The following is a 23,633-nucleotide window of genomic DNA, read 5'->3' as shown; positions in this document are numbered from 1 at the left end:
GGGCCGAAGAAAATCGCCCGAAATCGCAAATTCCAGGATATCTAGAGAACCGCAAGGACGATTGGGATAAATTTGGCAGGATAATAGTCCTTGCCAAGAAACTTCGATTAAAACTAGTCCGGCAAGGATCGGACAGGATATGGCCGAGATATAAGCTATTTTCTCTGAACAAAAAAGTCCTGGTAACTTTGTTGCTTACAGGACATTCGTCCTTTTTGGTATGTCAATCGGTTTGTATTTAAAAGAGCTATCCTTCTGCCAAAGGACATCCCGATCGTCCTTCAAATGGCCGAGATACAGCGGATTTTCTGAAATTTTGCCAATTTTTCTACACCTACCCCTTGAAAAAATTGCAAGTGCATTTTTTTGGTATTATCCTTAAAATCTTTGAATGCCAATCGATAGTCCTGTTTGTTGTGATTACAAAAATGTGCATCCTTGCTAGGTCCTTAAAGATTTGACAGAGCTATGGCTAAAAAACGAATGTCCTTTTTCGAAAACAAGCTATATCTCGGCCATATTCTTGCGCATTTACAAAGGACATATATTACCAGGATCGCAAGGACGAACTCTATCGATCGGCATCAAAAAAGTATGGGGTCATCTAAGGATCCAACACTTGTATTTTCCAGTCCGGGGGCCGAAGAAAATCACCCGAAATCGCAAATTCCAGGATATCTAGAGAACCGCAAGAACGATTGGAATGAAATTTGGCAGGATAATAGTCCTTGCAAAGAAACTTTGATTGAAACTAGTCCGGCAAGGATCGGACAGGATATGGCCGAGATATAAGCTATTTTCTCTGAACAAAAAAGTCCTTGTAACTTTGTTGCTTACAGGACATTCGTCCCTTTTGGTATGTCAATCGGTTTCTATTTAAAAGAGCTATCCTTCTGCCAAAGGACATCCCGATCGTCCTACTAATGGCCGAGATACAGTGGATTTTTGGATTTGGCAGAGCTATGACTACAAAACGAATGTCCTTTTTCGAGAACAAGCTATATCTCGGCCATATTCTTGCGCATTGACAAAGGACATATATTACCAGGATCGCAAGGACGAACTCTATCGATCGGCATCAAAAAAGTATGGGGTCATCTAAGGATCCAACACTTGTATTTTTCAGTCCGGGAGCCGAAGAAAATCGCCCGAAATCGCAAATTCCAGGATATCTAGAGAACCGCAAGGACGATTGGGTTGAAATTTGGCAGGATAATAGTCCTTGCCAAGAAACTTCGATTGAAACTAGTCCGTCAAGGATCGGACAGGATATGGCCGAGATATAAGCTATTTTCTCTGAACAAGAAAGTCCTTGTAACTTTGTTGCTTACAGGACATTCGTCCTTTTTGGTATGTCAATCGGTTTGTATTTAAAAGAGCTATCCTTCTGCCAAAGGACATCCCGATCGTCTTTCAAATAGCCGAGATACGGCGGATTTTCTGATATTTTGCCAATTTTTCTACACCTACCCCTTGAAAAAATTTCAAGTGCATTTTTTGGTATTATCCTTAAAATCTTTGAATGCCAATCGATAGTCCTGTTTGTTGTGATTACAGAAATGTGCATCATTGCTAGATCCTTAAGGATTTGGCAGAGCTATGGCTAAAAAACAAATGTGATTTTTCGAAAACAAGCTATATCCCGGCCATATCCTTGCGCATTTTCAAAGGACATATATTGCCAGGATCGCAAGGACGAACTCTATCGATCGGCATCAAAAAAGTATGGGGTCATGTAAGGATCCAACACTTGTAATTTTTCAGTCCGGGGGCCGAAGAAAAGAACCGCAAGGACGATTGGGATGAAATTTGGCAGGATAATAGTCCTTGCCAAGAAACTTTGATTGAAACTAGTCCGGCAAGGATCGGACAGGATATGGCCGAGATATAAGCTATTTTCTCTGAACAAAAAAGTCCTTGCTAGGTCCTTAAAGATTTGGCAGAGCTATGGCTAAAAAACAAATGTGATTTTTCGAAAACAAGCTATATCCCGGCCATATCCTTGCGCATTTTCAAAGGACATATATTGCCAGGATCGCAAGGACGAACTCTATCGATCGGCATCAAAAAAGTATGGGGTCATGTAAGGATCCAACACTTGTAATTTTTCAGTCCGGGGGCCGAAGAAAATCGCCCGAAATCGCAAGTTCCAGGATATCTAGAGAACCGCATGGACGATTGGGATAAAATTTGGCAGGATAATAGTCCTTGCCAAGAAACTTCGATTGAAACTAGTCCGGCAAGGATCGGACAGGATATGGCCGAGATATAAGCTATTTTCTCTGAACAAAAAAGTCCTTGTAACTTTGTTGCTTACAGGACATTCGTCCTTTTTGGTATGTCAATCGGTTTGTATTTAAAAGAGCTATCCTTCTGCCAAAGGACATCACGATCGTCCTTCAAATGGCCGAGATACAGCGGATTTTCTGAAATTTTGCCAATTTTTCTACACCTACCCCTTGAAAAAATTTCAAGTGCATTTTTTGGTATTATCCTTAAAATCTTTGAATGCCAATCGATAGTCCTGTTTGTTGTGATTACAGAAATGTGCATCCTTGCTAGGTCCTTAAAGATTTGGCAGAGCTATGACTAAAAAACGAATGTCCTTTTTCGAAAACAAGCTATATCTCGGCCATATTCTTGCGCATTTACAAAGGACATATATTACCAGGATCGCAAGGACGAACTCTATCGATCGGCATCAAAAAAGTATGGGGTCATCTAAGGATCCAACACTTGTATTTTTCAGTCCGGGGGCCGAAGAAAATCGCCCGAAATCGCAAATTCCAGGATATCTAGAGAACCGCAAGGACGATTGGGATGAAATTTGGCAGGATAATAGTCCTTGCCAAGAAACTTCGATTGAAACTAGTCCGGCAAGGATCGGACAGGATATGGCCGAGATAAAGGCTATTTTCTCTGAACAACAAAAGTCCTTGTAACTTTGTTGCTTACAGGACATTCGTCCCTTTTGGTATGTCAATCGGTTTCTATTTAAAAGAGCTATCCTTCTGCCAAAGGACATCCCGATCGTCCTACTAATGGCCGAGATACAGTGGATTTTTGGATTTGGCAGAGCTATGACTACAAAACGAATGTCCTTTTTCGTAAACAAGCTATATCTCGGCCATATTCTTGCGCATTTACAAAGGACATATATTACCAGGATCGCAAGGACGAACTCTATCGATCGGCATCAAAAAAGTATGGGGTCATCTAAGGATCCAACACTTGTATTTTTCAGTCCGGGGGCCGAAGAAAATCGCCCGAAATCGCAAATTCCAGGATATCTAGAGAACCGCAAGGACGATTTGGATGAAATTTGGCAGGATAATAGTCCTTGCCAAGAAACTTTGATTGACACTAGTCCGGCAAGGATCGGACAGGATATGGCCGAGATATAAGCTATTTTCTCTGAACAAAAAAGTCCTTGTAACTTTGTTGCTTACAGGACATTCGTCCCTTTTGGTATGTCAATCGGTTTGTATTTAAAAGAGCTATCCTTCTGCCAAAGGACATCCCGATCGTCCTACTAATGGCCGAGATACAGTGGATTTTCTGAAATTTTTGCCATTTTTGTATACTTACCACTTGAAAAATTTTCAAGTGAATTTTATTGGCATATCCTGAAATTCCTTGAGTGTCAACTGATAGAACTAATTATCATGATAATAAGGTAATTCCTGACAGGATCCTGAGTGTTTTCACCAAAATATGGCAAAAAAAACAAATAATTTTAAATTATAACGGATTTGTTTTTTGTCGGTTATTTTCAACATTGAAATCCATCTTTCGTCTGTTTCCGCTACTATAAAAACTTAAATAGACATGCGTCTAACTCGTTAAAATTTGAGAATATTTTTTTGGGAATTCCAACAACAACCACTCCATAAATATTTATTAATAATATGCCTGTTGTTGTTGGTCATTCGATTTTGTAACCGTGGTCAAGAAGTAATACAAAACCCAGTTTTCAGTTAAAATATTTACTTAAATAATTAACATTTATTGCATTAACCATATAAAAATACTATAAATCAAGAAATATAAAATGTGGGGTGTAAAAATAGATATGTTTACCGTAGATAGGAAAAAGGAATGTATATATTTTGCAATTATACCTGTGATTTTTCAATACTTGTATAAAATCAGTAGCAATGTGGTCCCTGATATAAGGCAACAATTTAATCTTTTGTCGATATATGTTTCAAAAGGTCAATAATATTTTGTCTAAAAGCGTTTCAGCTATTGTCAAGATAATACACATAAATATTAATAGAAATTGTTAAGAACCCATTTTTGATTCTGTTCTTGATATCTTATTACTTAAATACTTACAAATACGAAATTATAAATTTGTTAAACTTGTAAATCGAATGTTCTCTTGTGTACAATTAAAATTGTCTTCATACTTATGGTGTATACATACAACTAATGTTAATATGTAAACCCAATATATTATAGATCAACGTGGGTTCATTCGTACTCCTTCCATTTTTTCTAAAATTGACTTTCCTCATGTGTTGTAACATTAGTCGTCTTCAAATTTTCGCTTTCGCCGTTTGTCTTCTCATGTGATATGCTCGTTATGACCGATTTGATCACTACTGAGCTAGTACTTATTTCGTTAGTGTTGCTATAAGAAAATAATTGGTAATTATGCAAAATTATTAGCAAACACGCTACAATACCTTTTCGATGTAATATCCACTAAATTGGGTATATTTAAGATTGGTAAATCCTTTATATTGACGCTGGTAGTGCTTTGATTTGTTTGCGTACTGAGAACCGATAAACGACCTGGCAAATAACATTAATAAATTACGTTTTTAAGTAATTATATAGTTAATAATCATATAGTTATTTCACAATATTCCATAAATCATATTACATTGCAACCATGCAAAATTTATGCCAAATGTAAAGCAGCATATAATGGATTAAAATAAAGTTTTGCTACGGATGTGAATTTTATTGCCGTAATCCTAAAAACAAAAAGTAAAAAAGAAATTTAAACTTATGCAAAAATCCGCACAATAATTGAAACACACAAAAGTTGCATTGTAACGAGCACACTGACTGACATTGATATGTAGAAGGTATGAGGTATGAATTTGTATATATTTTTTGATGCTCAATGTTACATGAATAGTCATCTTACTCACCGACTGTTTCCTCTGTGGTTGTAGAGCATAGCGTTGTTGTCGTGGTATTCAAGTGATCGCGCACAGAGTCAACAGTAATGTCACCTATAGAACTGGTGATAGTTTCGTTGGCACGGTTGGGTGAGCTGCCTCTGCTAAGTCCATTTGCTGTTAAAACAACATTGCTGTCAACGTTTAGTTGTAGCGGCTTGGAGCGTTGCTGAGCCACTGGTGGTTCTAGCATCCCAGCGCCATTACCGATGACGTTTCCATCGCCATTTGTTTCATTTTCGTTATCGGTGTCATCCTCTTCATTAATTGGCACGGTTGAGTCGTCGGTTTCAAGTGGCTCAATTTGAACCACACCCGTTGGTTGCACTACTTTAGAAGTGGCTAAAGCTATTCGTTGCAGTTCGGATGACGACATCATGTACAAAGCCTCACCGCTATTGGTAAAACATAGTGATGAAATCCCACTGTCATAAAAAATTGATTTTTAGTTAAATGATTTGCAATCTATTTTATTGTGATAAATAAAGTACTTACTTTATATCTTCTCGCCGTACTGCCGCTGCATTCAATTGACGTTTTAACTCAGGTACCGACAGTACCATAATGTCGCCCATATTCGTCAGACAAATCAACGCCATTTCATTGTACAGCTCACTATCATTTGATATTGGCGAAATACTTGCATTATGACCTCCATCGCCACCTTCATATGAACGCGTTGATTTTGTGGGACTGTTCCCATTAAGACTTTGTAAAAGCTCATGTGGCACCCGACATGTAAACGATCCAAAGTGCACACGGCGTATTCGGGCTCCCTCATTAGCAGTAAGCTTATATTTGTTGATAGGTTTCAATTGTGGAAGCGAAAAAAACCTTAAATTGTTCCTCAGAGGCAATTAAAACTCGATGTGGTGGTGAGCCATTTTCACCGGCACTTAATTGATCAACAGGACAGCCAGTTTGGTCGAATATAGAAATTCCAACAACAGGTGCGCGATGCTTAAGCTGAATTTCTTTGGCTAATTGCGCAGATATACGGCGAGGCGACTGCGGAGTTGTATTTCCGCTTGCGGGTGGTACTGTTGTGGCTGCAGTCATTGCTGGCGGTAAGTGTAGAAGAAATACCGAAACTGTGCTGGAGTTTGTAGCTGACCACAAAGTAGGCGAAGTAATGTTTACTAAAAAAAATGAATTATGAAACATGTTAAAAAAAAAGCGAAAACATTTTTAAGTAATTCTACTATACTTACCATTGGTTATATACGTTTTAGCAAATAGTAAACAGCGTACCATGGATCCCATGCCATCATCCGTGCAACGCGCCTCAATTTGCCTCTCAACTGGACGCGCTTCTAACTGTTTTAAAATTTGTAATTAAATTGGTTGTAAATATAACAAAGTGTTCAACATACCGTGGTTGGAACCGTATTACTTGGATTATTCCTAGTTGATCTTCCTTTACGTAGCTTTCGGAATGATTCTCTTAGTGATTTTTTAAACGACTTTCGACGCGAAAGCTGTTCACCTGCACCAGTCATATCATTTGGATTAAGTGTGCATCGATGGAATACCGGAGCAAAGTTTTTAAAATCAAACAATACTAGACCATGAGCAGTACCGCCGGAGACTACACCCCAATTAGCTTCTAATGCCAAACAAGTAATACTTGCTGGTGGGAGTACTTGGAGTACACCTGTAATATTCACACCATTCTCACTAATCGCTAAAGAGTGTTTCTCTATTAAATTGGCGCGGACGTTAAGCTGATCATGGCCTTTCCATACAAAGCCATCTCGATCGCTGACCAAGTTCATAGACATAACCTTAAATATTCCATGTTCATTTTGATCCCCTTGAAAATCTGCTATGACAATCTGGCCAGCAGTGCCACCCACAATAAGCTGACCGGTGGTCGGGCATAGTGCAATTTTTTTAACAGCTAAACGTGGATCATCAGAATAAGGGTCAAACAAGCCAGCTTTACGGAACGGTGGCTCCCCCTCATCAAGTTGATCATTGCTACTGTCTACCGGAACATCATCCTCATTATCATGTCCAAATATATTTGCCGTTTTGAAATTATAAATCGGCTTTAGTATTACTCCAGAACAATTCCAAAACTTTACTGAACCATCCTCGTGGCCAGTTAACAAAATTTCTATGCTATTGTCATTAGACTGTGGGACGTCATCTTCCGAAAGCACACCTCCCGTAATAGGCCAATCAATACTGCTATAGTCTAAATCCTGTTCATCGCCAGCACGCAAAATTCGTTCATATACCTCGTGCGAGACCATTGATGCCAGGTAATTACAAGTTACTGCAGACGCATGAACCGAGTGCAAATATGGGGCTTTCACTGAAGAAACTTTAGCATCGGTAAGATCATAAGCACAAAGCTCTTCCTCGAGTAAGACAATCAGTACCTGGACAGACTCACTATCTTCCTTATATGTAACAAAGAAATCAATTACTTTGGAAGTAAAATCAAGGCAAACTTTATGTCCATCACTGGCATGTACCGAAACGCAGTTATGATCACCATAGGCGGAACGAGGCATACCACCAGAAAAAACGATAATATCACTTATTCTGCAAATGCATAAGTTAAAAAAAGAACCATAATTACAAAATGTAACATATTACCCGCGCTTTCCTTTAAATAGACGGTTTATGCTTTTGCATGGATCTGGACCATAGGGCACATAGTTCACATTTTGTGGTGGATTTTCGCTTTCCATATTCCAAGTAGCATAGGAGCCATCCGCATGGTACCAATTAAATTCATTGCCTTTTGTGTTTACATAGAGTCCCACACTTTGACCATGGCCAGGCGCAACATAGGCACGTTCAACAGCCGACTCGCCTAAATCCCATAATACGCAGAGACCGCGGTTGTATGCGATAAGAAGTTTATTCGGTGAATTTGGTAACTGGCGTATAGATTCAATAGCTCCCGGATTTAGTTTATACGTTGATGGCACCTGTTCCAAAACTACATCATGATAAATGACAGGCTCCAGAATAGAAAATGATTTTAAATCCAATTGGTATATATTTCCGCCTTCAGTACCAATCCACACAAGATCTTTATTGATCGAACAACATAATGAAGATATTTTCTTTAGTTTTCCATCAAAAGGTAGAGTTTTGAGGGGCACAAGAGTTGTACCCGCAGGTTCCCATAATGTAAGTTGATTAGCAGCAGTCAGCGAGAGTATACGGCCACTACCATACACCCATTCAAGTAGTTGTACGTTCAATTCCGATGCCAAGTTATTAGTCAAGGTATGCTGCGCGTAAAGTTCAACGCCAGGTTGTCCGAAAACTTTTATAGCTCCTGTTTGCGTACCAATAGCCATCAACTTTGATATTGGGTCATAAGCCAGAGCAGATGGTTTATGCGGAAAACCATGTTGAGCTGTCTGCAAATAAAGGAAAAATCTATGGTTACTACAATATCGTGTCTTATCAAATATAACTGTTGTATAATATCATCAAACTCATTTATTTTTTATTAATTGACTCAGTATTATTATTATTAAATTGTCATTATAATGAAAAAACGAAAACATTTCAATTGCATAATAATTAATCACTAAACTAGTTATGTTGGCTAAACAAATATTTGGTTTTTAAGTCTAACATATAGAAATACTTATTTTACAGGAACCAATAACTTGCTTACTCATTTCAATTTTTATGGGCATATAGTCACAGTGATAACGACGCCAATACAGGTGCAGCAGTTTACACAATTTCTGACTCTTTTTATGAAACCTTATCAGTTCGGCATTCTACGCTTATCAATATCCATAAGTACCTTATGTACACACATTCCCTCGTAAATGCACTACAACCATTCCATTCGTTCACTTTGTACATAAAACAAACTTTGTTAATCTTATCAACAATACTGTTTTGTACTGCTTGGGTCGTTAACGTTTATCTTTTCCTCAGACTACACAATATTTTATTTTAGGTTGAAGTCTATAAATGGTTTACATTCGCCTAGGTGACACCAATTATCAATGTATTTCGATTTACATGAAATAATGTTCACTGTACGCGAATCTTATTCATCCACGCCTAAATGCCCCTCCTACGACTTAAGCAAGTGTTTAAAGAATTTAGTAATTTTACAAGAAATATGATATAGTAATATTTTTCGTGTGCACATAATAAATGAATATATTAATAGAAATTGTTATGAGTAGCTGTGGCCTTCTTAAACGCTACACATTGCGATAAATTTATTTGATAATGTCTTTGATGTTACATAAGTTGGTATACCTTTCCGTCGTTGAATTACACTGAAAGAGTCATTTCTGAAAGTGACGCATTGTTGATGATGTCATTCAATTAAGCAACGTTGCTAACTACAACTGACTTATGACACTAGCATTGAACAACTTCAATAAAATTGACGTTTATTTAAATATTTAATATATTGGACCCAAATTATTTTCATTTTCGATTGGTTGCTTATACATATCTGCTGTTAGCAGCACATTTTACAGAAGAGTAATCTTAATTTATTTTACATTTCATTAAGTACATTCTTTCATGTCCTGCGTCGTCTACAACATAATTAACAATCCAACTCATTTATGAATGAAATGTATTTTGGGTGCAGATGCCCGTTTGTTTCTATGAACACATTCTCTTCCTTTATTTGTATGTAACTAATGACAAACCTTTCGATATGCGAAGAGCTCCTTCTGTAATCGTTGCCGTTCAGCAGTTGGCTGTTGACCTTTTCCACGAATGAATTTCAACATAATTGTGGTTGCAACGTTAAAATTTTTAGTATCTGAAAAACATATAAACAAAAAATATTTTATTATATTTTAAACGTTAGCTTGCCATATAAAAATATGTTAAAATACATAATCCTATTATGTAGTGTACAATGCAATGTAAAACATAAATACAAGAACGTGAAAGAAGGAAATGGCACCAGCATCGCAATATGAACTAAACTTACCAAACTTGTTAGACAAGTTGTGCTAAGACAAACGCCGGCCATTTTTGTGTAGGCGTAAAAAAATCTACTTTGAGCTATTTTACGCGAATATAAAAACTAACAAATATAATACATCAGAATTATTCAACAGAAATCTTATGCATTACATACAATTTTATTCAAGAAACAATTCGACTTTACTAGCAAAATTATAGGCGCCTAGTTGGACAGTTGCTATGAGCTTCAGCTATGAATGATTTATTCATGCTTCGATAAAATTGTTAATGAACGTCATGGTGGACAAATGTGTATACACACATCGATCGTGTGTATATGAGTTAGTTTATTGCAGGCAGCTAGTACAGTATGCGTGTCAAGAAGGCATCATGCATTCAAACACACACGTATAACCACTATTCTTTTTGTTTTTGCTCGATAGCCGACGCCCGAATTTTTCTTAGCATGTAAACAGAATACTACACCTTTCACTCAAAATGGTTTCACTATCGAACAAATTGTGTGTCCAATTTAAAAAAATATATTCCGAATTTCACAAAAACCAACTGATCTGAGGTATACAAATTTCCACCAAAGCAATCGCCACAATTACAATTTAAATAATACACAAAACATAATACTAAACAGAATGTGCGTGAGAGAATGCACACACACACGCGCTCATTTGTATGTATGCAAATGCTGCTTAATTGTCTTGGATGAGTCATACATATACACTTATGAATACCTATGTATATCACAATATGTGACAAAATCTTCATTTTAGACATAAAAATGAATCACATTTACTTACTCTTTAATTATAATGATAGAATTTTAAGACAAGCTGCACATATACTTTTGAGTTGCGTGGTGAGGTCTTCTTCATACTTTTCCCACACTTGTTGAAGATTGAAGTCTATGCACTCGCAAAATAACTTAACCTTTTTGAACAACATAGAAACAAAATATAGTAGTTTTTGAAAAAGAAGAATGTGGCCAATTTTATATAAATAACAGTTTTATTCTTACTTAAAAATCGCGTTAAGGAAAAGTTTTTATTCCGGCGCTCACAAAATTTAACAACGCGTTCATGCCGAATTATCTTCTCAACTGTATGATATCGCTTAATAATCAAAAAGTACTATCGTTGCAGAGTCGCAAAATAATACGAGTAATCGATAGTCACATTCGATTATTGAATAATAAAACTCAATTGAAAAAAATACTGAACAAATATTGACCTTTTTTATACCCTACTTTTCCACATTTGATCAGGTCCCGCTTTGGCGCTTGCACAGCAATCATGAAAAAATAATGGCAACGCCAAATATTTTAGTGTGGCCGCTCTGATGCAAAACAGCTGCGCAGAATGAAAACACACTTTAACCATCAAGTTATCGATAAGTGAGCGATTAAAACAATTGAAAATTTGAAGCAAAATCATTTAAAAAAATCACTTGTTGAATTTGCATATCTTCGCACTCATTTTTATTATCAATTTTTGCTGTGGTGAGAACTATTTCGATTTCACCATGATTAAATATCCAAAAATATACTGAAAGTTGGTGGCCGATATTTCTACGCTTGTGTGCGACCAATATAACATTTCAAATATATTGAATGCAAATACCGAGAAAAATTGTTGGTGCTGTGGAAACAGGGCATTATATTTGTTGTTTGAAATATTGTTTCATCGATGGCGCCATCAATGTTTCCCACCTCTAGTGCAAAGATGGCAAGACAATTTCGTCCGCTACTAAACAATTCGAGTAAAAGGCAAAAATTAGAATTAGGCGTGCAAAATTCAGGCGATTTGTTTAAGTCAACTATTGCTGAATTTTGGGGAAGTGACGATGACGATGTTATTTTGTTAGCTACTCAACAAGCAGAGGAAAATCAGCGACAGCCAGACAGTCCACGACAAACAGAGAATGAATTTGAATTACGTCCATTTGTATCCAGTACACAACAACCGCATAGAAAGCGGCTATCAACTTCACGCCAGAGTCCTGCGTACCAGCCGCGCCATGTGGCTTCAACGTCGCCTGAAGATGAGACGATCAAATTCTCAAATTCGAGTAATTTTAGGCCCAATAAAGATAACCCTCTGTTACCAGAAGTTCAACATGTACAAAATGAGCCTACAATTTCAAATACAAGTCATTGGGCAACTAGTCGTCAAGTAGCACAGGAACGACAACTTAAATTATTAATGGAGCGCGTCGATATTCTCCAAAAGGAAAATTCCAAATTGCAAAAAGATCTCTTGGATCACAAGAGTCAAACAGGCACCAAAGATGGAGAGGTGAGAGAGTATATATATTATAAGCTCAATGTCCATTAATAAATATTTCGACAGGTAAAATTACTCCGTTATGAACTACAACAAGCGAGAAAATTACTTCAAATGAGTAAGATGGAAAAAATTATTATGGCTGAAGAAGCTAAAAAAGACTGCAATAGAAAAGTCGCAGATGTTTACAAGGAAGTGATTGCGAAAAATACAGAATTAACTTTTACGAATGTTGAATTTTCTGAATATAAAATTCGAAATACGAACAACTCATTCAAAAACCAACAACTTACAGTCTATGATACCGATGAGTGTCGTAATATCCTTCGTGTGGAAAATCTGTGCATAACAAGGTTTAATACACAATTTTCTATTAATGCGGAAAATAAGCTTTACGATTTTTCAAAAGAAACCCGCACGCAAAAGAAACAACGAAGCTTCTTTGAATTGGAGCTAGAGCATTTGATTTTCATAAACGCAGAACTGCAGTTGCAAGCCAACACTGACACAATGGCTATGGACCGCGTAATTAGCTCAGTACGTGGTGTATTTAAAGAGTTCTTGTCATATGCTCAAACTTTGGAATTACCAAAACACCATTTAGTATATCCATATCATCATTATGATCTACAATTTGATCACAACACTTGCCAACGCCACTCATTAATTCAAACCGAGAATTTGTACAAACTTGAAAGGGGTGTTTTATTACGTCGCTATATAGCGACCTTGGCGTTGATTTGTCAAAGGCATGGCAACTTATCTCAAACTTTGATTAAAAATAAAAGAGACAACTCTTCAATATTGCAAATTGTCATAGAGGCAATAAACAAGTTAAGCTACTCATCGGAAGTACTTGAGCATTTCGGGGTTATTGAAGCAACTGGGGCTTTTCTACACAGTTTACTTAGTAATATAAATGCGGTTTATACACACGAAACTCAATTGGATTCACTTTTTAACTTATTCAAACAGTTGGTGTTTACTCGACCAAATATATGGGTGTTTCAGCAGCTAAGTTCTTGTATGTTATTATGTGCTTTACACGATCAAATAATGGAGAGAATGTGCACTGGCACTAATAATAATTGTTTTGTGTCAGACAGAGTTAGATCTAAATACCGTTTTCGGCCAGAGTCTTGTTTAATACAAGTTTACGCCGGGTTACTTGAACTTTGTTTTTGTGGTGACATTCCTCTGAACTCAACTCATTTTAAGTTGCTTCTATCTATATGTGGAAATCACGTGCGCTTCGTATACCAAGGTTTTATATCAATGCCTAAATTTATAATGAAAATGCATCCATTTCAAACCTTTGCTGAGTACGAAGGCCCTGAAGAGCGCTTAACGCCCAAAATTATGGTTACCTCTAGTACAAATTCTAGCAACAATAACAACACAGCAATTCCATCAAAAATTGTTAAACCCGCATTGGAACAGTTAGTCCAAGAAAGCAACTGCGAATGCTACGTAAAATTATGTATAAGTGTTGTCACACTTGTATTTCAAATGATGTATCAATGGACACTACAAGTTGAAAAATCAGGTACGTTGTTAAATAAAATATTACAATCAAATACAAGAAAATTTAATTTTTAGATGTTTCACACGTTGGGGAAATATCACAAACCGCATTACATTTGCTAATACTTATTTTTCGAGAATACTATCTTCCAAGTATTTTTCGTGACTCTGAAGAAACGACGAAACATAATTTATCGCTCCTTTGCGGTTGGTGGAAAGAGCATATGCATATTTTGAGGTTTCAAGACACGCACTGTAAATATAATTTTATGTTGGGCATTCGAATTTGTTGCCACTTTTTTGATTCACTTTGAATACAAATAATTAAAAAGCTTTCATTGTTTTTAGTGCATTTTTTGAATCAACTGGAGGAATTGCAATTTATGTTGAAGCCAATGCATCATGAAGCAAATCATAGTAATCCCGATACTGACTTGGCCGACTGGAAAAGTATTGTTAACAAAGGTGACATGGTCATCGACAAGTTTGATTCGTCGCAAAGCGAATTTAATTTCAATACTCTATACTTACATAAAATGAATGAATTTTTCAATAACTTGAAATCGTCCGCTAAAAATTATATTTATAAAAATTAGTCTTTCATTAATAAAGCAAATTATATTGCGAATATATTTATTCTTAAAAATTATAAATATAAAAAGTATAAAACTTTGGTGTTATGATATACATAATTTAATTAGGGATTGTGTAAAATATAAGAAAGTTCGATCAATATATAAATATATATAATTATAGTAATACTATCAGTGAGAGATGTTATAATATAAAATTTGGTAGCTTATGGTTTTAACCAATTTTTCTTATTAAAAATTAGTTAAATCCAATAAATATTATAAAATAATAAAACTTACTTAAAATAATCCGACACGCTAGGCATGTAAAGAAATCATTTTATCAGACAAATGAGAAACTTTACTTATTAAGTTTGATCGTTCAAATTACCATTTCAAGGGTGTGGTTTTATTTTGATAGCAGTTAGCTCTGCAAATACAAATATTCAAATTTCATGATCAAATTATAATTTTAAGGTAAACTTACTTTACAACACCTTGCGTTTGAGCTTCCGTAAGCGTGATTAGCGGGGAGAGCCGTTCGACAAAACGTTCATAGTTGCGTTCTAATTCCCGCTGATAATCTTTTTTGATCCGATAATATTAAATTTCGATTTTTTTTTTTAAAGCATCTGCACATCGTTTTGAAAATTCTCTGAAGCACAACCGTAATTTATTTTGATGCTTTGTCGGTACAGTTGTTCCATCAGATAAAATTGAAAGAAATACGCTAGCCATTTCCATAGGACCCTGATTAACAGTAGTACCAATGCAACCTTGCAAAACCATTTGCAATATTTTTGGATCAGCCGGTTCCTGATTTGTAGCTGCAGCTAATTCCAATGTCTTCTTTTGTATGTCCTCTATATGTCAGAAGCATTGGAATTAGTAGGTATATCGATTTAGTAGAACAGCAATGCACGTTTACATATTATAAATGAAATTATCAATTTTAACAACTACTTCGCTTACCAATAGCCACTTCAATGGGCTCCAATTGAAACTGAGTTCGGCTGATTACTTGGATGCGAGTTTTTACATATGGAAAATGGTTTGCTGTGGTAAGGATTGTCTTGCGTTTACATTGCTCATGTAATTCACCATGAGCTTTTCCATTCTTTGTAAAAGGGGTCGAAAATATAAACCGTTCTAGAGAATAATTATTAAATTATTTGGGAGCAAGCACATTTACATTTTTATAACACTTTTGGTATAAAAAAGTACTCACTAATATTAAAATTTCGTTCAAAGTATGTTTCACGATGACGCATTTCATAAGTTTCGAAAAACGGTTCCACGTAAGTGATTTGAATGTAAGCCTTTTCCGGATCTAAGGTATTTATGTCGAAATTATTTGAGTCTTTAATTATATGCACAGAATCGGGACCAAATCTATCCGCATAGAAATTCTAAATAAAATTATTTTATAAACATCATATCATATTCATCACATTTAAAAGAAATAAAAGTACCTGAAGTCGACTGAATATTTCTGGCAATTTTGTTAGGGTGGGCTCTTTGTAAATAAATTCTTGTTGATCGAGGTCTCCAAATTTAGCGCCATAAAAACCAACCCTAAAGTACGTTCCAAATACTCGTTTACCCTAAACAAAGAATATTAATAATATATATAAAACAACAAGAAATAAAATGTTCGAAATTACCTGGAGTTGGGCAATTCTGTTAAATGCTTCTTGCAGCTTGCCATGAACTTTACTGAGCTTGAGAAATTCGCGATTCGATTCACAGATTGGAGTCAGAATTTTATACACTTCGTTCATAGCTTCATACATGCCGGCAACTTGAAATGAATTCGATGCCTCTTCAAGCAGAGCTTTTAATCCAGTTTCAGTGAAGTGATTACCCAGGCAAATACCATCTTCTCCGGGACTCAGAACGTCATCTGACACCGCTGATTCCATAAATGTATTTGGTGATATGCGTTGAAAACTAACGGCACCAACTGGCAAATGTGTTTGAGACTCGAGCATGCTTAAATATTCAGAAACTAAAGCGGCAGCGTGAACATAACACATGGCCGCCTCAGTGTGGTTAGCACGCTCACGATGCTTTTTAGCCATATTTTCCAGCCAAGTTAATCGCAAATCTGGATTATTTTGATAACCTTTTGCTATGCGATTCATCAAATCAAGTAACATTTCAGGATCCTCTTGGTACTCCTTCATTTTCACAGTATCTGACAGAATCATGTGTAAGTTAAACAGTAAATCTTGTACTTGCTCTGGGAAAGAGGTTTCCTGTAGATCGGTATCGGACTCGGCGTACACGAGAATTGTTTTTAACGCCCGACGGAGTGATTGCTCGCTGAATGAAGCACTAGTACCTACTAGAGAACTTAGTGACATAGTAACTTGCATTTTGACACGTGCAAAATTCTGAAAAACAAAATATGTTAAAGTAATACAAATGAATGCAAATATCTTACTTACATTTCCAATTTCGAAGTTTTGCCTCATTAATAAATATAACGAAGCAGCAGCTTGCGACCTGATACCTGGTAATTGTGACGAGCAGTGCTTTAAAAGCAATAAACACAAGTCTGCGCATATGTCCGTTTCTTCGTCAAACAATAGATTTGGGAATTTAAAAATCAGGGCTCTCTGAGATGCAAACAAGTTTTGCAGTGCCAGCGTAGATTGATTTCGTGCTAAACTATGTAACAGCACTTTAAGAACAGTTCCAAGCAGATTGTGATGAAGGTTAGTGGCGACGTGTACGATTATTTCCAAAGAATCGAGTATAATCAGCCCAATTTCAGTCGCAAGTGAACCTTCAATAAAATAACTTAGCTCAAGATCTGGCTCAATTCTGTTAGATGTGTCACTATACTGAGACCGATATGGCATTTGATCTTTCCGCCAACGAAGTTTATCCGTCGAATTGCGATCCTTGCGACGGTTAATTAAATCGTACCGCGCTGAGTTGGTTCCTCTGATACATTCTTCCAACTTTTCCTTAACATCAGTGGTCGCAGTTTTGCGAAAACTATGAGTATTAGTCCGCTTTAAAGTTGGTAAGCGCTTTTGTCCTGAATATTCAAAGGCTTTTAAAGATGTATTAAGTACTTGTAACATTTGGTGCACGCGATGTGGAGTTAATCCAAGCAACCAACGATAAAGAACAGTGCGTTCTAAATTTTTTAGTACCCACAGAAAACACGACAGCAAATGACGCGTGTTTTCTGCATTTAATGGTATCTTGTTCTTGGATTGTTCGGCCATATAGGAGTATACACGACTGCCAGAGATGGCATACGCAACTTCTGGGCTAATTGTAGATGTGGATATAGTCTGATGTGGCCCTTGATAATCTTCAAGTTGACTCATCTGGTGAAAACGATCATGATCTTGGACATCACATATATATTGATGCAATTGTGACAACGTATCCATGACTATGGAAAGTAATGGAATATACAAAGAAGCTACTCGTGATCGTGCTTCTTCATCATACCGTGAATCATGTGAAGTCAAAAGATTCCGAATACAGCTTATAGCTTTTCCATGCAATTGAGGATTTGGCACCTCCATTACTGTCGCTAAATCACTTAAGACAAGGCCGACTAGAAAGTGTTGTTGACGAAATTCCGTGGTGAGGTCGGCGTGTAAAGAACGCTCAACAGATCCCTGCAAAACAAAATTAATATTAACACTAGTTTTCAAAATAAAAAATACGAAAATTACGAAATATACTTACATATGAAGTTTGGCTATTATTTGAAGTGGTACTGGGAGTAGGACTGCAAGGTGCTGAGATAGTGGTATAAGGAGTACCAAAAGGTAAATTTAATGCTACAAAGTGCTCGTGACTGCAAACAATTCGTAAGAAATCGATTTTGTAATTCATCAGATCAGGTACAGATGCGTTTCGTGACATAATTAGTTTCGAATAAATTTTAATTAGGCCAAATACAAATCCTCGATCCATTATACTAAGTAGGTCAAATATAAAAAAGCTTAAGCTGGCGTTTAATGACTGAGCACTTCTTGTGTCAATATTATGGTATTCAGCAACTTTATTTGTGACGAGGGTGACGAGTGTTGAAATGTCATCGAGAAATTGATGTGAAAACCTGTGTTTCCGTGGGCCGCATATAGAATCCGTATAATCAAGATGCTCTGTCATAGATTTTATAATTAGTTCGAAAAGAAACCATGAGTTGTTCATGGCAAGATCTGACACCTTGCCGCTGGCTAGTGTATATTGCAAGGCTAGCTCTTCATGTAGCAAGCACACAAGTGGGGCCGGACCATCCAGTGGGGTGGCACTGCTAGATAAATTGTTGTCAAGATCTAAAAGAAATTAATAAATTAGAATGTGTCTCATATTACAATCGTTCATCGCTTACTTGGCCGGCCACTATTTAAAATGTCATCATATAAGCCATATGACTTATTGGATTTCAATTCGTTACTAAAGTCACGTTTTGCAGCCGATGGGTGTGGTATTTTACACTGAAACTGAACATATGTGGAAAATAAACTTTGACGTCCATATTGGTCGATATCAGTTAGTAAAGACAAGTGAGCCGAAACCAAGCATAGCACCTCAAAGACTGTGGCACCCAAAGCCATGGGCTGTGCGCCAACTTTATGGCTAGTTACCAACAACTCTATCAACTTGTCTAAGACACGAGGTAAATGTCTAACTAATGATTCACGATTTGACTGATTTATATCCAGTAGACATTTTTTTTTAGCTCGGCTTCCATATTACTTTCACCAATATGAGATGGTATATTACGGCTGTTCAAATATTCACAGTTCAAAAAAAAAAAATGGTCGAGATATTTATCTAACGTATGAATTGAAGTGATTGCGGTCACACTTATGGTGAAAACGGCGCGATGGTTGTCCAGCCATTTAATCCCTGGTAAATGTACATTTGGTGGTATAAAAGAGTAGTTTTCTGGTGGTATTTCAACCATTACTGGCAGGTTAAATTCCCCGACTTTCAATTTACCATCCTCCAAAAGAGGTAACCATGTGTAGCCGATGGGAGTTTCTACTGAAAGTTGCAACTCATGTGGCTTTTTCTGGCACGATACGTGGTAGATTGTAAATAGTAAGTGGTGATGCTGCTTAATTGCAGACGGCAACGCTATTTTAATCTCATCGTAGAATGTTGGGCATTTGTTATGGTAATTGACTGACGTGTATGCCTCAGTTCCATATTCCGGACATGATGATTTCCCAAATATTGCATTCACGGCATCGTTTGGATTCTCACCTGGAAAACATGATTTCGGTATTTAACTGCATAGAAATTAATGTTTATTTTCCTACCTGCCATTAACTGCACACGAATAGCGATATTACGTGCAGATCCAGCACGAGATGAAAAATTCAACTCTTTTGGTGATACAAAAAGTAAATTGCGATAACTATAATGAGGATTATATATAGGTAATGGTGAGAACTCCAATACTTCTTTAATAGTACGCGTTTTTTCAACACTCTGTGGCTCAACTCTGGCCAGTTCAGGTGTTAAAGCGTTAATAACATCGTCGATACATGGCGATATCTCGAGTTTAATAGACCCCGGAATACATTTATACTTTTTTGTTACAGCATTCGGCCTTTTAAGCTCGGGCAAAAATTTATATAAATCCTCATCTTTCATTTTATCAGCCTCTTGTTTAAAAAAGCTCGGCACAGTGATTGTAATGGGACGAAAAGTTTCAATGGCATTGGCAAAATCATCCGGTGACCAAGAGCGGCGTTTCTCCTTTCGTTCGAGAGATCCGCGTCGTGTCAGTGTGCCGCTCATATCATTGGCTTTTCGGCGAAGTTGATCGAAACTGCTAGTTGAAGACTTTCGATCTAAACTATTTGAACTAGCCGCAGACGCCAATGTAGTACAAACACCGCTTGCAGTCAAATCTTTCTCCACCACGGATGAGTCCTTACTTTCAAAGCTGTCTCCATTAAACACATTCGTTAAATATATTGCCGTCCATGCAAAGGGCATGCGATATTTACCCAATCGCTCGCAATAATCTGCCGCATTTGATTTAACTTTCTCTCTATACTTATCTTTGTCTTCTTTAAGATAGGGCTCAACGGAATTATTAATGTCGCCCTGTAAAACTTTTTCAAGGCGTATAACAAGAAACAAATCATTGCTTGGATAGGAAATTTCGAATATAGCGGAACGACTTTGTGTGCTAATGTCCGCACAACGAACATGATTTGATAGCATAAGCCTTAGGTTATCTGAATTCATGTCAAAGTAAAAATTTTCGGAAATTTTTTGACGTTCTTTAGCATCATATATAGCCATTGATGCAAATATTGGTTCAACCTCGAGTTCTAACTTTAACTGCAAACATTTAACTAGGATACGGTGACCCATGTGTTCCACAGGCAACACTGCAGGTAGTCTACGCTCAATAATTTCATCTGTTTCCGGTTCGGGGTAGAGCGAAAATAAAGCTTCTTGGCGTTTATCTTGTCGCCGTGCTTCATTTAATTGATCAATTTGTTCCGGCGATACATTGTCCAATAAATTAGGAATAAGTGGATCATTCACAGATCTTCGCAAATCGAAACTAGCCCAAGAGCCGCGTGGAGTTAGAGTATCTGTACAAGAACTAACAGACGCTAGACTAGCAATCGACTGTCTTGAACTAGGTGTACAACTATCACTCTTATCGGTGAATGATTCGTCAAATGATGAAAAATCCTTATCAATCTCAAACTCTTGTTGGAAAGCAGAAGGACTGATGGTGCCTCGATCAATACGTTCGCGTGCACAACATGAGCTTGAGTAATGGCGATGTAAATATTCAACAGTCTTCCAAGGGCGAGTATAGCTACTAATGCATTCTTGCACATGACTTGGCAAATCGGAACTACAAAGAAAAAATAATTTTAAATCAAAATGCATGATTTTGAAATGATAAATTCTTACATGTGTTCTTTCGGTAAAATATGTTCAATGGTCCGAATTTTTCGAGGTATTATTTTTATTGTAATATCACCTTGTGGAAAATCCAATATATGTTTTAAGGGATCTCGAGTTATAATATTTATGTGCTGGCTAAGAAATTCCTCATAGTCAAGCGGTTCCGTGAGCGAAAGCTTTGTAAATACCGACAAAAAAAATGGACATGAATTAAACATATGTATGTATGTCTTTAAATTACGCGAGCACATACTGTTGAGCCTAATATCGAACTTGTATTAAAGGGCTTTGTATGCATATGCACAGCCATATTTTTACGAACATCCGTAGCCGCTTGCCTGTTGGAAACAAAGAAATGTTTCGTGATTTATACTACTATAATAATTGTTAACTTGTGGCGACATTCCTACAAGGAATAGTTGCTATTAAACACTACGTACTTGGAAACCTTTTGTACAAAAGATCTTTGTGTATTAGCCATTTATAAACAGAATATTCTCTATTTTACTCAATAACTAAAATTCAATCCATCGGCACTATTTTTCACGAAAATTATCGAGTTAGTATCAACCTACCCGATTACAACATAAACCGATTAATCGTGGTGGCGAATCGATATTAATATGCGCCAGAAATTTGTTAATATAAAGTATTTATAGTACGACAAAACGAACAAGTAAATGACGCTGATCAAGAATATATATACTTTATAGGGTCGGAGATACCTCCTTCTACCTGTTACATACATGTAATTTCCTACCGGCATAAAGTTATAATACCCTTCTACCCAATGGATAGCGGGTATAAAAAGGGAAGCATAAACAATTTAGGTAAACAATTATATATAGTATTTTTGTTTGTTTTAATATTCCATGTAATAACGATAGTTGATATTTATATTTTTTTTATCGATGCTCAACACTGTTTTCAACGAATGGCGCCTTTTTTGAAATTTAAAGATAAGGCTTAATATTAAGATTTCTATGTGGAAAAATAAATGATGATGCTTTGATTGCATAATAATTGCTATATTAAATATGCAATATTATTCAATTCTCACCTAGTTCGGGTTATAGCACAATTAGTAAGATAACATTAATTAAAAGTTTAATTAACTGCCGTCGTTGGTACAAAACTTAATTAACTCATTACCTCATCAAGCAATCAATCCAATCCTATAAAGTATATATAGAGAGATTTATGTACATTTTGTTCACCACTTACTATGTTTGCACGCAGATCAAGTTTGCTTCAAATTTTTGCAACGCTCAAATCCGCAAATCGATAAAGCCTGAAAAACAAGCGTAATGTTGAAGCTAGAGTCGTGATTGGTACATACAATAATAACTATAGTTTTTATGATTTCTGAATTTTTTGCTATCAGATAAAAATTATAGAAATGATGGCTGACAATCTGGTATTTTTTGCCCTCTATGGTATATTTGGAAGGAAGTACTGTACTCTTTCGTCTGTTTGGTATATTTTATTCTAAATGGGTAACGGGTATCTCACAGTCGAGCACACTGGACAGTAGCTTTCTTACTTGTTTTTTACTATATATGTATATCTATTATCGTGAACTGGAGTACGAATATGTCATCTAACATTTACAGCACCAACAGGCGCCATTGCTACTAACTAGCCTCTGCCACTAATGTCTCAGTATGTTATGCGTTTGAACTTTTGTGCCAGATATAATAGAAACTGTTGGTCATTGGTTTCATTTTCATCTGACGCCAAAAGCTGAACGACAGATGCAAATGCATTCAACGACAACTAACCCGACCAAGCAGTAGTCAGAAACAAAGTGCCAACTATACTATATTGAGTAGGTACAAAGTCCATTTAGTGACATTCTGACAATCTGTTGTTCGTCGGATGGATCCTCGTGTGTCGTTGTTGTTGTATACGAAATTTGTGTATAGCTTTGTGGGAAACAGCATGCGCATGTTGCCCACACTTGCTCATACACATACAAACCTAAGCATACGTATAGGTTTATACTTACATACAAGATACACAATGAACTTATTTAAAGAAATTACAGTACAAAATGTTTCTAATTGCCAGCATATTTTTATAAGTCTGGCGCCAATTTTTTTTTAGCATGGGGCATATATCGTAGGACATGCTAGTAACTGTGCAAACTGTTTTCATAAAAGATGAAAATCTTTTATGTACCTACGACTTTTTGA

The 23,633-nt window shown here is 36.5% G+C and overlaps 3 protein-coding genes across 3 annotated transcripts; 1 reads left to right on the top strand and 2 right to left on the bottom strand.

Annotated features, from left to right (window-relative positions):
• Nucleotides 1–3,970: 3,970 nt before the first annotated feature.
• Nucleotides 3,971–11,236, bottom strand: LOC133835054 (lethal(2) giant larvae protein). The gene is given in 10 exon segments (XM_062264911.1): nt 3,971–4,636; nt 4,692–4,800; nt 5,166–5,620; nt 5,691–6,025; nt 6,027–6,334; nt 6,407–6,512; nt 6,569–7,748; nt 7,803–8,581; nt 9,854–9,969; nt 11,152–11,236. Coding segments are annotated over 9 exon segments (3,492 nt in total). The 5' UTR covers nt 9,938–9,969; nt 11,152–11,236; the 3' UTR covers nt 3,971–4,500.
• A 567-nt stretch (nt 11,237–11,803) lies between these two features.
• LOC133835055 (ATR-interacting protein mus304) lies at nt 11,804–14,572 on the top strand. The gene is made up of 4 exons (XM_062264914.1): nt 11,804–12,427; nt 12,482–13,961; nt 14,015–14,194; nt 14,288–14,572. The coding sequence occupies exons 1-4, from the start codon at nt 11,819–11,821 to the stop codon at nt 14,533–14,535; spliced, it is 2,517 nt and encodes an 838-aa protein (XP_062120898.1). The 5' UTR covers nt 11,804–11,818; the 3' UTR covers nt 14,536–14,572.
• LOC133835053 (dedicator of cytokinesis protein 7) lies at nt 14,306–22,032 on the bottom strand. Its single transcript, XM_062264910.1, is given in 15 exon segments — nt 14,306–14,509; nt 14,812–14,941; nt 14,999–15,374; nt 15,484–15,660; nt 15,740–15,920; nt 15,984–16,115; nt 16,176–16,907; nt 16,962–18,158; nt 18,229–18,824; nt 18,881–19,226; nt 19,229–19,761; nt 19,818–21,385; nt 21,445–21,614; nt 21,692–21,776; nt 21,879–22,032. Coding segments are annotated over 14 exon segments (6,177 nt in total). The 5' UTR covers nt 21,920–22,032; the 3' UTR covers nt 14,306–14,509; nt 14,812–14,898.
• Nucleotides 22,033–23,633: the final 1,601 nt, after the last annotated feature.

This window comes from Drosophila sulfurigaster, chromosome 2L (genome assembly GCF_023558435.1).
Source record: "Drosophila sulfurigaster albostrigata strain 15112-1811.04 chromosome 2L, ASM2355843v2, whole genome shotgun sequence".
Taxonomy (NCBI): Eukaryota; Metazoa; Arthropoda; class Insecta; order Diptera; family Drosophilidae; genus Drosophila; species Drosophila sulfurigaster.
Note: the sequence above shows the minus strand (reverse complement) of the source record. Positions and strands in the feature narration are given on the sequence as shown.